This window comes from Balaenoptera borealis (assembly GCF_965194805.1).
Source record: "Balaenoptera borealis genome assembly, chromosome: 14".
NCBI classification, from domain to species: Eukaryota; Metazoa; Chordata; class Mammalia; order Artiodactyla; family Balaenopteridae; genus Balaenoptera; species Balaenoptera borealis.
The window spans coordinates 61,998,207-62,011,921 of NC_138875.1; the positions used below are offsets into that span (position 1 = coordinate 61,998,207).

The 13,715-nt window shown below is 43.2% G+C and overlaps 1 protein-coding gene across 5 annotated transcripts in view; it reads right to left on the reverse strand.

The window, feature by feature from the left end:
• The window catches only part of PIEZO2 (piezo type mechanosensitive ion channel component 2), a 344,750-nt gene that overhangs the window by 92,858 nt on the left and 238,177 nt on the right, over positions 1 to 13,715 (reverse strand). For 4 of the 5 annotated variants that reach the window (XM_082354794.1, XM_082354795.1, XM_082354797.1 and 1 more), the window contains exons 9-16: positions 13,322 to 13,441; positions 10,658 to 10,696; positions 9,584 to 9,722; positions 8,633 to 8,778; positions 5,647 to 5,877; positions 4,852 to 4,975; positions 3,105 to 3,379; positions 1,112 to 1,260 (exon numbers count right to left, since the gene is read on the reverse strand). In XM_082354794.1, the coding sequence (XP_082210920.1) occupies positions 1,112 to 1,260; positions 3,105 to 3,379; positions 4,852 to 4,975; positions 5,647 to 5,877; positions 8,633 to 8,778; positions 9,584 to 9,722; positions 10,658 to 10,696; positions 13,322 to 13,441 (1,223 nt within the window). The remainder of the gene's footprint in view (positions 1 to 1,111; positions 1,261 to 3,104; positions 3,380 to 4,851; positions 4,976 to 5,646; positions 5,878 to 8,632; positions 8,779 to 9,583; positions 9,723 to 10,657; positions 10,697 to 13,321; positions 13,442 to 13,715) is intronic. The other variant, XM_082354793.1, reaches the window with a different exon arrangement.

The window sequence follows — 13,715 nt, forward strand, 5'->3', positions numbered from 1 at the left end:
TCTTCAGTACCTCAACCTGTTTCTGTTTCCTTCACAGACGTGTCGCAGTTGATTTGTTTGTACATTACGTAGGCTTTTGGTTTGTCTCCTCTCCTAGACTATAAACTCCACAGGGCTCAGACTCTGTCTCTCTTGCTTCCTGTTGCATCTTCAGGTACAGAAGAGTGTCTGCCCCAGGGGAGGCACTCAAGAAATATTTGCTGAATTGACTTAAAGATATATTAGTCTGGCTACACGGTGAACCTTCCTTTTAAACTTTCCTCTTGGTCACCTCAGGATACTCAGCTCTATGCCCAGTGCTGGTGGGATTTTTAAACGAACTTCAGAAGTTTACAGAAGCAAATTAGAAAAGCCTAGACTTCTATCTATTTCACGCACAAGAAAGATTTCATCACCACTAGTCTCTGAGCACTTTTCCTGTGGCACCAACTACTCCTTAGATCTTAGCACCGGCTCCATCAGTGAGGAGAGGCTGATGTGTTACCTTATGAACCTACTGATAAGGAACTGGGCTCCAGTTAAGAAAGGAGGAAGCATGACAGTGAGGAACCGGGCAGGTGTGCTTCACATGAAACCAACACTAGAAAATGCCATTTCATTAATAATGGGTGGAAAATTCACTTTTCAGTTGATATTTATTGAGTACCTACTATGTGCTAAAAGCTCAGGGCAAGGTCATGAGAACCCAAAATGGCCAAGACCTGAGTCCTCTTCTGGAGGAACCTTTATTTTTTTTTTTGAATTTTATTTTATTTATTTTTTTATACAGCAGGTTTTTATTAGTTATCCATTTTATACATATTAGTGTATATCTGTCAATCCCAATCTCCCAATTCATCACACCACCACCACCCCCCGCCACTTTCCCCCCTTGGTGTCCATACGTTTGTTCTCTACATCTGTGTCTCAATTTCTGCCCTGCAAACTGGTTCATCTGTACCATTTTTCTAGAACTTATGGCCATCACTGGCTATAAGTTCTGAAGGAACTTATAGCCAGTAATGATGTCATGTTTTACAACAACCTCCCAGAAAGATGTTTTGAACAACACGCATTCACAACTTCACGCTGTTTGTTATTTTCCATCCCACTGTCCACCACAGTTACCTACTTTTCTTTTTTCAATCCAGTCATATTTTGCCACAGGCCCGGGAAGTTTTCAAACTGATATGTGTATATAAAGATCAGCACCAGCATCGTGTAGATAACCACCGACATCCAGAAATATTTCAGGATCCGTCTCCACCACTCATAGTGCACCTGAACAACAAACAAGAAAAAAAAAAGTGGTCAGAGGAAAACTCACAAAAATACCTGGTTTATTCAAAGAAGACAGGTGATTCCATTTACAAATGTTTGAAAACACAGTCAAGTTCATTTTTAGTTTTTGAGGCTCTGTTCCTCGTAGGGTTGGGTGGCTGTGGATTGGAATCTGGTTCCACCAGAAATTGTGAGTTGTGTCTTTGGGCAAAGCTGCTGGACCACCCTAAGCTTGTTTCCTCCTCAAGAGTACTCACTTGCCAGTTGTTCTGAGGATGAAATAATGATGTTTATATCATCATCATTAATAATGATGTTTACCTCGGCATGATGTCTGGTCTATATCTGGTCTACGGGAGGCTTTCAAGGAGGTATAGTCTGTCCTTGTGGTCATGGCTGGGGAAACTGCCTCCGTTTTGAAATTCAGAGTGATGCCGTATGGATACAAATGTGAAACCACCACAGAGAGGAGGCATCCCTCTTTACCAAAAACCTGTGGGTTTTCATTAGAGAACAACTACCCAGAATTTCAGAAGGTATTTCAAAATGTGATTGACCTCAGTTGAGACATTTTCATCTCCACAGGTAATCGACTCTTGTTAATCGAGGTTGCTTTACTTGTTTTCTTGGTTGCCGGCAGGAACGTTTACTGTTGCACTTGTGTACATCATCGGGCTCCCACCCATCATCAGTTACATGGAATTTGTGGAGAGGCTAACTCATTTCAATATAACATTTCATATATTCTAATTAATGAAATACTAAAGCACTCAATGCATTATACATACATTTGTATACACACACAGACACACACACGCGCGCATGATTTTCTGATTCCAAAGTTGAAATACAAATGAACCGAATATTATCCAGTATTTTAGATTACCCAGCCACGGTTTTTACATTACTATTCAAAAGTGTAATCTAATGATACAGACTTCTTTTTTTAATGAATAATTTTTGAAAAACTTATGAATTTTTTCTGACTTTTTTTTACCCATGCATTTGGTTTTTTTCCGTTTTGTCATGTTTACTTTATTTATTGAAGTATAGTTGATTTACAACTATACATTGTTGATTTACAATGTTGTATAGGTGTTGTATAGGTGTTGTGTTGTATAGGTTTCAGGTGTACAGTAAAGTGATTTAGCTATACATTTTTTTTTTTTCAGATTCTTTTCTTTTATAGGTCATTACAAAATACTGGGTATAGTGCCCTGCGCTATACCGTAGGTCCTTGTTTATCTATTTTATATACAGCAGTGTGTTTCTGTTAATCCCGAACTCCTAACTTATCCCTCCCCCCCTTCCCCTTTGGTAACCATAAGTTTGTTCTCTATGTCTGTGGGTCTGTTTCTATTTTGTAAATAAGTTCGTTTGTGTGGTATTTTAGATTCCACATGTAAGTGATATCATATGGTACTTGTCTTTCTCTGTCTGACTCACTTCACTTAGTATGGTAATCTCTAAGTCCATCCGTGTTGCTGCAAATGGCATTATTTCGTTCTTTCTTATGGCTGAGTAATATTCCATTGAGTATATGTACCACATCTTCTTTATCCATTCCTCTGTCGATGGACATTTCTAAGGCCAGGAACAAGACAAGGATGCCCACTCTAACCACTTCTCTGCCATTTTAAGAACCTAACATTTAAAATCAGTGAACAAGCTGAAGGGAGCTACTTCTCATTTTAGGATTCCTAGTGCGTAATGTCTGAATCTCATCGACCCCTTTACACGACGTTTTCACGAGGTCATAGTAACTTAGGGTCTTGTTGAAAGAAGCTCACGTATGTTCCTGGACAGATGTGAGGATTGAAAAACAGGGACAGCTGCGTACCCACCTGATACAGGGCCACACAGAACAGGAAGAGCACCATGTAGATGATCTTGTACATCACGATTTTACCCTCGAAGCTGACGAAGAAGAACATCCCTCCACAGACGTAGATCCAGTACTTGATGAACAAGGCCACCACCAGGTTTCCCAGCACCTTCATGATGTCCTGCTCGTCCTCCTCCTCCTCTTCCTTCTTCTGCTCCTGTTTCTCCTCCTTTGGCTCCTCTTCTTCCTTCTTCTCCTGGGCCTCCCCATCCACCTGTATGTCCTGTTCGTCATCTTCAAAAGAGAAGACCATGCTGTTCAATGGAGCTGGTCCCCAGACCAGAACCACACTCTGACCGGTGTGATGTGATTGCCACACAGCACACGCATTTCATGCATTACCATATGATTTAAATAATTTTAGATGGTTCTAATAAACAAGGCAGAATTTATGGAGCTAATTATAGTCCATTTTCCTAACCTTCTTGAAATATAGTTTTAAAGAAATACATTTGGTAATATTTTTATACTCATCTTTTTATAACACCTATTTCACTTGTAATATCCTGCTATAACTACTGCAGGATCGAGGAAAAATACATAGGCAACAATAACACAAATAAAAACTACTATGACAATCTCAAATTCCAACTGCTAACATGACTCCAGACAATCCTAGCAGTATTTTACTGGATTTGGGTTAATGGTAATAATCTTAACCAATAGTATGCTTTTAGAGAACTAAGAAAGTAAGAGTTAAAGCCAAATATAATTTAATTTAAATTAGAATTGAAGAATAATTGTAATTTACCTAAGTTTAAAATAGTTTTATGCACTGCAAGGAAAAGCTTATATTTGGTCTTACTTTAAAATATGCTAATATATGACTCATTTTTGTGTTACTAAGGCAACCTATTGAATACATTTAAATAATTTATTCAAATGACCAGGAGATCCACAGAGTGAGGGGAATGCAAGTGAGGTGAGAGGTCAGAGCAACTGCTGATCTTAAATGAACTATTCTTTATATAAAGTAACTGGTGAATTTAATCTCTCTATTAACAGACACATCCAAAGTCAAAGAGTCAAGATTTAAATCTTATAGACTTTTGTTGCTGAAAAATAACTCCATGGTTAGGTCTAAACGAGAAACTATAAGAAAAGGATGAGTTGGTGTGTGTTGGTTTTCTCCTCCTTACCGGGTTAGTCTTAAGGTTACCAGCCCAGCCTCTGTGAACCTTTATGGCGTCCTTTTCAGACAAGGCTACATACATCCCTAGTGGTCTCCAAGCCGTTCTACTAACATTAAATGATATTTATTGGTACATCCAGGCAGGTAGGGAGTGAGAGGCTCTCATTTTACCCATATAGCAGGTCTAAAACTACAGAGGTGATCGATCATCAAAACATCAGATTCTTTTTTTGACTTTGTGGTATATTTGTTTTTGAAAAGAAGAGGATTTGAATTTGGAAGATCTGAGTCACTTTCTTGGTACTAACACTCAGCAAATGTGACCGTGGAGAACCCAGTGCCCTTCCCTGAGCTTCAGTTTCTCTTCCCTGAAGTGGGAGTCACTTTCGTGAGGATCAAATGACACAGGGTCTCTGAAGCTCCTGTGGACGCCCCATGTGGACAGGGACTTAGCCCCGGGACGCGGTCATTTATCTGCTCACGTCTACACCTGGCCTCCCTCTGGTCTGGAGCAGAGCCCCCTGGATGTCCTCGGGGGCCCTTCCTCCCATCACACACCTCACGCACTAATTACCTTTTTCTTCATTTTCCTGACTTCTGATTTTGACCTCAGACAGAAGAGCTTCCTTTTCTTGGAGAGCTTTTTGCTCTGTGAGGTGCTGTCTCAGCAACAGCCAAAACGTAATGGTGAAAAGGATCTGAAAGGAGAGAATTAGGAACACGAGCATCAAGCCTTTGAAGCATAAGCCTATTTCAACAACTACTACGCCTTCTCTGCGTTTCAGTGGGAGCACATTACATAAACCTTTCCACTTGAGATAGAGTCAGGCACCCACTTGATTTCAGCTGAAAGTCACTGGCTTTTAAATCTCCTTTCCCGAGGACGCTGGCATGCCGTCCAGTACCAGGGTGCATTCATGCCTGGGACGCCCAGGGAAGATGCACAGGACAATCTGGGCTGGAAACCAACTTGGACCAGTGGTCCCCTTCAAGGTGCTAGTCCTTGATTTCCGGTCCTTCCCTGACACCAGCACAAGTATCAGAAGAAGATGTATTTCTTCCACGATCCCTGTTATTTCTGCAGTGGCCCTTATTTTGAAGAATTCCACAGATGGGGAAGAAGAACATTTCTTCCCAGCAAATAGAACCCCTTAATATTCCCATTCTTCTCCCAAAGCTGAAGGGGGAATTGTTCTAAGTGCCCACACGTTTATATTAACATTTTCCTGAGGGCTAGGAAAAACATTATGATTTCAAGCAGCAGCAAATATTTGGAACCTATTTTTGTACTTTTTTGCTTGGATGTGTTTGTTTTGATTACCGTGGTTTTGTTTGAACGCTTTGTTTTCTTGCTTTGCTATTCACTTACCTTTGAGGCAAGTTCCCCTGGCTCTTTCTTTTCTAAAAATCCTGGGACCTTTTTAATTTCAGGGAGTTCAAAACTCCATATGTACTGTAATATGAGCAGTAGATTTCCGTAGACAACCATGAATGGAGAGCTGATCATGGCATATTTCCTTCTGTTGCGAATCATCCAAAGAGTGCAGGACCAGATCAGCAGCACGAACGTCAGCCAGCTGTGGTACGTGATGCTCCAGGCCTCCAGGGAGGAAGGAGGAGAAAACGGTGACGGTCAATACAATGTACAGGCCCCACCCTGCTAAGTTAGACGTTATCTAGCAGGAAGAGGTCAGTAACATTCACACTATGGAGGGAGGGTGTTGTGGTGAAATCGTGGAGGGACGTCCCAGCTGCGGCAGGGGACACAGGGAGGAGAAAGGCTGCCTCTGTGAGCTAGCACTTGCCCTCGACTTCTGGGAGGGAAGAGGGTCGGGCAGGGGGCTTCACTCCATGTCCTTTGCCCTGCAGCCCCAAATGTCTTCCTTTTCACCCTGCTTTGCAGAATGAGAAGCAACCGTAAGTGCTTTCTCCTTTATTCTTCCAAACCAGCTTGGGGTCGGCTATTTTTTCAGGGTGCTGGGTGAGTGTGGCCAAGCTGGGCTCAGAAACGGAAGCTGCGGGGACCACAGGGTCAGCACACAAGCTGGCTTCAGGGGTCACCCTTAGCAGACCCGCCGGGAAGACAGACAGGATAGGAACCAGGGAATCTCCAGGAGGAGGTGGAGTGTTAGGTGTCCACACACCGCAAACAGTAAAGTCAGGTTAATGGAGAGGCCGGACTCCCCTTCTGCCCTGCAAGGGGCAAGACATCTTCCACTCACACCAAACTCCCACAGATCCAGAAGACATCTCAAAGGGCAGCTGCTGGAACATTCTAGAAAATCAGGCTCATGAGTACCATTAATTTCAGTAAATCTATCCTCTCATACCATAATCTCAGATACCAAATTTCTGTGAAAAAGTCTTTAAAAATATTTTCTAGCTGTTATTTGGAGCTAATTGAAATCAAGTCATATTCTTGAGTATCACGAATTATCAAGAGTTATTCATAAAGTCTGAAATGTTTTACAAGTCTGTTTTGCTTCTGGAAAGCAGATAAGTATTGAGATAAATAAGATAAATAAATAAAGTCAGCACAGAACAAACAAATACTTCCTTGCAGCAATGTGCAAATTTGTCCTAAAGCAGAGCTAGCTTTTTAAATGTAGAGTTATTTAAAACTGTTGGTTAAAACATACGGTAATTATAAACTGGAAATTAAAATTGCTTTTATTAAAATTAAGTGAGTGACTGACAACTATTACCAAGTCTGAATTATTTTCATGAAGATAGTATTCCTTGGAAATAGTGTTATCAAAGGTCGGTAATATTTAATGCCTTTATCCCAGGATGAAATTCAGATCTGACCTTGCCATTTTTTTGTGGGGGACCCAAGAAAGTAATCTTCGCAGATATTATAATTCCAGCGGATTTTTCCCCCTGTACACTATCTTTGTTTGGGTGAAAGAGGGAGAAAAAGAAATTGTGAGGATTTCGCTCTTTGTGTTTTTGAATAAAGACATCTATCGTTCTAACAGACCTTGCTCCTTTCTGTCTGTGATTAAAAGTCTGCTGCCACAGGGGAACTTCCACGGAAGACAGGCACTTTTAAAGCATTAATATTGTGGCTCTGTGAAAACAACTGAAATGGCACCAGACGAGAGCACGTCTTTAACGAAAGATCTGCTCTCCTGTGTTGTTTTTACAATAGATTTCATTTCTACTGAGGAACTGAATGTGTATTTCAAGTTTTTCCTTTTTTTTTTAAGCTCTATTTCTTTACATAAAGAAACCAACTTCTCTGGCTTCTTTTTAGAGACAGAAAAAGAAATGTATACTCTTTTGAGTTCAGAATCTGAATTATTTGATGTTTTCAAATAGAGTTTTATTGTAGTGTAAATTAGGGATTGACCTATAAAGTGTCAAAAAGTACCCAGAGAGCACAGAATTCATATTATTTGGAGAACAGAGTTTGCAGTCCCCAAAAGAGCCATGTTTAATTTCAAGGAGCTTTCTGTTCCCAATGCTCTCAGCCACGGCCATGGTCCTTGCAGAAGCTGAAGCTGACGTGCAAACAGGTTTTCTCAGGAGACATCTGGACTGAGAGCCTAGGGAAACTGTGTTTAGGTGTTTTTTTTCCCTAGAATCATAGAATATTTTCATTTTTTATCATTTACGGTGTCCATGGGATCTCACTACTGGCCACAAAATTTGAAGACTTTTGTGTTAAATAAGTTTCTCAAAATAAATTAGCTTTCCCAGTAAAATTTGTTTTTAGGAAGAGCAGACATTGGCCTTCTTTTATATCCTGTCTCTGGTCCCAAGGACGATTTCTGAAGCTCTGATGCTGGAGATGGGGCATGTTCCTGGCGGTGAGCAGAAATGCAGGTAAACTGAGAGCTCACAACCAGAAGAAGCCCTCGGGGACTCGGTGCTTGCTGCTTAGATCGGTAAACATTTGTTGCAGCTCAAATGGAATAAAGACTCAAATCTAAGACAAGCTGTGACTATAACCCTCATTATGTGAAAGATATAAAAGTGGCCTTTGTTAATCGTGAACACCTTCAACGCCACTTAGAAAAACTACCCATATGTCCTTTTAAATCGGCAAAATAGGGGACAGTCTGACTTAGGCTAATTTGAGAGAAAGGTATTAATATTTAAAAGGAGGCCATAGTTTTGACATCTATAATATAAAGGGCCCATGAAAAATTACCATAAGCAACCATTCTCTGCCAAGACATTGGGAAGATGAAGACATCGGTGCTGGCGGGAGGAGGTGGTGGGGCTTGGAGTCGGCGGGGTGCAAGCACCGTCCATCCCTCCAGCACTAATTTTGTGCCCAAGGACAGGACACAGAGCAAGATACAGGGGCAGAATCCAGACAGAAGTTAAGGGTTCTCGTAGGCACGCACCATCATAGCGATAAGGGCACAGATGTAACTCTGCTTCATGATGAACTGGAACACAGAGACCATGGCATGGACTTTGACACTCCTTTTCTCCTCGTGGGCCTTCTCCTCCTCAAATTCTTCTTTCTCATCTTCTCCCTCCTTCTTTTCTAGAGGGACAGATTATTTTATATAAAAATCTATGCAAATATGTGAATTTCACATAAACGTCCCAAGCAGTACAGAGCACGTATTTGTCATCTCCAGTAACAGGCAGCTTTCTTTCAACACAATAAACTGAGAGAAAAGGGAGAAAGGCCTCGTCCAAGTTTTGGGGCTCTTGGTTTTTTTATTAGATGAAAAGAGCTCTTTCTGAAGACATTCATCCACTAACCAACAAAACTATTAGCCATGATTATGCAATCAAATTACAGAAAGACTAAAACACACATATGCACATAGGTTTAACACTAGAAACAAGTTGACTTGTTTAAAATAGTTTTTTACTTTTTATTTTTCAAAGTTTACCCCGATTAGGCCACTTATTTTGTACCCAAGGACAGAACACACAGAGCAAGATGGAGGGGCAAAATCTAGGCAGAAGTTAAGGAAATGAGCTTCATCAGACTGACCATGGAAGAAAGCAACCTCTGCTAGAAAAAAAAAAGGAAAAAGAGGGACTTCCCTGGTGGTGCAGTGGTTAAGACCCTGTGCCCCCAATGCTGGGGGCCAGGGTTTGATCCCTGGTCAGGGAGCTAGATCCCACACGCATGCCGCAACTAAGGAGCCGGCGAGCCGCAACTAAGGAGCATGCCTGCCGCAACCAAGACCCAGCACAACCAAATAAATAAAATTTTTAAAAATTTAAAAAAAAAAAAAAAAAGGAAAAAGAACCGAATCCAATGAAGGATAAACCAAAGACAGATTCAGAGCTCCTGCAGGAGGATAAACCAAAGACAGATCCCAGCTCCTTACCCAGGGAGTCAGCGGCGGGGTCCCAGCGGTACTGTGGGGTGGAGTACAGGTCGGCCTTGGCGGGGCCGTTCTCCAGGGGAAGGCTCGGGTGGATGGTGTGGTAATCCACGGGGTTGCCGTTCACAGTCACCAGCAGGCCCTGCCGGGGGCGGGGCGGGACAATAGCAATTGTGACGGCAGCTCTGGTTTCCAGTGTGGACCTGCCTCCTTCCCTTCTGGTAGGTGGGCACATGGGACGCTGCAGAGCCGATGGGAGACCAAGCATTGTCGGCAGTGATGCCCGCTAGCAAGACAGTCTTGCTCACCCCCTCCGAAACTACACCCCACAGAGCCATCACAGGACAAGGTAAACCTGACCTTGCCCACCTCTGCTGCACCCCAGGCCGTGCCCCCCTCTCCGTCCTCGGTATGAAGTGTGAAGCCTGGAAAGGCTGCTGAGGCTTCAGGACCTGCTCTTGTCTCCTCTCCAGCCTCAGCTCACGGTCCCTCCCGCCAGCCATCCTCCAGCTACAGGAACTCCAGACTCGCCTGGGTGCCGGCCTGCAGCCCGAGCACTGCCCGGGCCCCACTGCCTGCCCCACACCCCGCGCGGCTCTCAGGACTTAGCAAATTCTCAGGTTAGACAGCAACCGCACAGGTCTCTACCTGATGCTGCAGCTTGCAATTCCCATGTTGCAGCACTCTGTACACTAAGTACAATTTCCTGTTTCTTTCTCTCTGCCCCTTTAGCTTTACAATTTTTCATTTATGCATATACATATAAACACGTACACACACACATACACATGTGTGTCCATGGACATGCAAGACTTCTTATTCAAATCATGGAACAGGCAAACCCTCCACTGTGGCTTTTTAAAAGTTTAAATACAGTTTATATGTTTATATGCGAGCTCATGTTTTATGAGTCAGTGTTTTAACAGCAATAAACCAGATACAATTTCTGCAAAAAAATTATTTTAAAACGTATTGAAATTTTATAGACCATTAAAATACTCAGAGGGGCTAATTCCATTTATGTCCCTTTTACATCACTGACATGCGCAAAAATGAGAATTCTAAGGATATACTAACATCAGATGGTTTGTAGTCATCTTGAGTCATGGATAAAAGCTGCAAAAAGCAATGCAGGACAGCATGTTAATATGTGAGCGGAAAGCATCATGATGTTTATACACAGCTATAAAGTTGTACTGCACACATACCCATCCCTTCAACTAGCTGGATGCTAGTGTGTTAAAATTGCCATGCAAAATACAAAGGCACGAATAATGCAGCTGGAGGGTGGTGTTTTTATAACCCTTTCCAGTTTCCGATGTTAACTTTTAATCATGACAGTAAGCAAGCACTCATTAACCACATGACTACAAAAGCTGATTACGTTCTTTCAAGTGTTTTGTTCTAATAGAATTAGCTGCTTGGTTTTATATTCCTAGGACCCTTTGAGACGTCTGCAGAATTCTAAAAGTATTGACTTTTCAAGAAATTGAAGTTTCATAATAAAGAAGATTTGATGTGCAGTGCGGGCTGGGATTAAGATTTGTGTATTGTCTGCAACAAAAGAATTATGACACGATTATGCCTTTTAGCTCTATTAGTGCTAGGGGTTTGGGGCTCCCCCCAGTAACAAGCATCTGCTGAGCTAAAGGTTCTCCCACTTTTTCTGGGTCGGAACTCATTCACTTTCTTAAAAATCACTGAAGGTCCCAAAGAGTTTTTATTTATGCGGGTCCTATCCATCAGTATCTATTGTACTAGAAATTAAAATTGAGGCATTAAAACTCTTCACTTATTAATTCATTAAAAATTGGAAAAAAACTTGTTCACATAAATAATTTTATTCAAATAGCTGTATTTTTAAAAAATAGTGAAAAGAGTGGTGTTGTTTTATGCTTTTGAGTATCTTTAATGTCTGGCTCAAAAGAAGACCGCTGGGTTCTCATGTCTGTTTGCACATTCAATCTGCTGTGATGTATTGTTTTGGTTGAAGTAGTTAAAGGAACTCTGGCTTCACCCAGCGATGCAGCTGGAAAAGAAAGAAGTATCTCAGGAGTCCATCCAGACTGTGGATCCTCTCCTTGGACCCTCTCCCAAACTCAAGATGGGGAAGTAACCAAAGGCAAGCTGTGTGTGGAATCAGTAAAGCCCCTGGAGGATCCTGCACCTTGACCGGGTCTTTACCTACACACACGTTGTGACCGCACGTGCTGGTGATGTGCTTCAGGGATTAGACAGCTCCACTGAATACTGACACGCTGTACTGCACAAAATCCGAGTCTTCCAATATTCTAATTTTCACTAAAAGTTCTCATTTTATCACTGGCAACAAATGCTGTCAGTTGTTTGCCTTGAAGCGATGGACCACTCCATTCACTTTCCAGTAACCGCTGAATGTCCACACATGAACCACCCCAAACTGTCTGTCAGCTGTTCTTGCACGCAGACCTGGGCCGCTCACCTGCCAAGTGCTTCTCCTCCTCGAGGGGTCAGCCCTTCAGGGGGACCTCCCCTTGTGTCACTCAGAATATTAAAAAGGTATGTGACTCAAGGTTGAGATTTAAGAAAAGCAATGACTGTTCCTGGTTCATCAAGAATATTCTTAAGTGGAACTGGCCTTTCTGCTTTGTTTTCCAAGGACACGACCACGGCTGTGGGGGTTCGTGCTGCTGCCTTGGTTGGTGCTTTTGTACCATCAGAGCAATTGTCAACATAGTCCAAAGGCGAATGTCTTAAGTATTACTACAAAAATAGTTTCAAGCCTGTGGATCCCGGCAAGGGTCCCAGGAATCCCCAGAGATGGCCCACAGACCTCATTTTGGAAATTGCTGTGCTGTCTCTCTGGCTTAGTGAGATGGCAGGACAGTCTGACATGTGTGATGGGAAGAAAGCGCCCCCGGAAACCCCAGAGGTCTCCGGGCACCACGTCTGTTCCACGTGGCTGCCAGCTCCCTGAGAAGTTCATTCATTGTTTCCCTGTCTCTCAGTCCACGACAGTCAGGCATCAACTAGGACCACGTGTCTTAGAGAAACTCTTCCACCAAGTCAATCAGAGAATCTGCGCCTCGATTCCCAAACGTGCTGGGAAGCAAAGTGCTGACCCCATCTGAGAATTGTGAGCGTCTGTCTTCACCACATTGCAAATGGGCCATTTTAACATGTCAGTGGCTAGGGGGCTGTGTTGAAAATAGTGAACAAATGGTGAAAAGATTAAGAATCACACAGCTGTGCTCCTGTCCCTGGCATCCACACTGCGGCCCCGACACAGCGAGAGGCTGTGGCTCTGCATGTCCACACAGACTGGCCGGTGTCCCGAGCGGCCGTGTGAGCGGTCATCGTCACTGCAGCAGCCACCCCGACACGGGGGATTACTCTCCGCAGTGCATCCCCCCACCCAAGCTGTTACCGCCCAGGGCCAAGGGGCCGCTTTGTTGTTTTCTGTTTGTTTTAAATACACAATTAATTTTTTAAATTAATAACACTCTCTCTCTCTTTCCAGGGTTAAGAGACTTCAGGGGGAAGCACTGAACTACAAAAGGCTGGGTCTGATGGAGCCTGGGGTTTCCTTTCGAAGCACTGGGTTCCCTTCTCTGAACAGATGTTGGGCACTAAGACTTCATCATCAAACTGCTCCTGTAAACTGAGCAATCTGGGTTTGCAGGTGGACTTAACATGACCTGAATTCAGCAATATAATAAAAAGCAGCAAAATAAATGAGAAACCCCTTTCCTTGCGGCTTACTTTTCTCTCATCCGTGGGGTAGTGGGTCGCGTACCACAGGCTCCGCCTCCTCTCGGCTGTGATGGGGACCGGGCTGCAGGCCAGGGCTCTGTCCTCTTCCTTGGTCCTCTCTTCCTGCACCTGAGACACAGAATAACCCACAGGACAGCCCTGCTCCCCAGAGCAGCCCCTCAGCGGCCTGGGAGACCAGACACAGCTGCCCATCTCTACCCCCATGGGATGATTTTGTAAAGTAACGTATACACTACATGGGCTTTTATCCAGACACTTTCAAAAATGGCCAAAATGCCACCCCGTAAACGCGAAGCACAGCAGTATCGCTTGTTCCTGATCCCTGCTAAGCCCCATGAAATACAGGAACAGGCGCTCACGTTACATCACCGAGCCTCCTGTG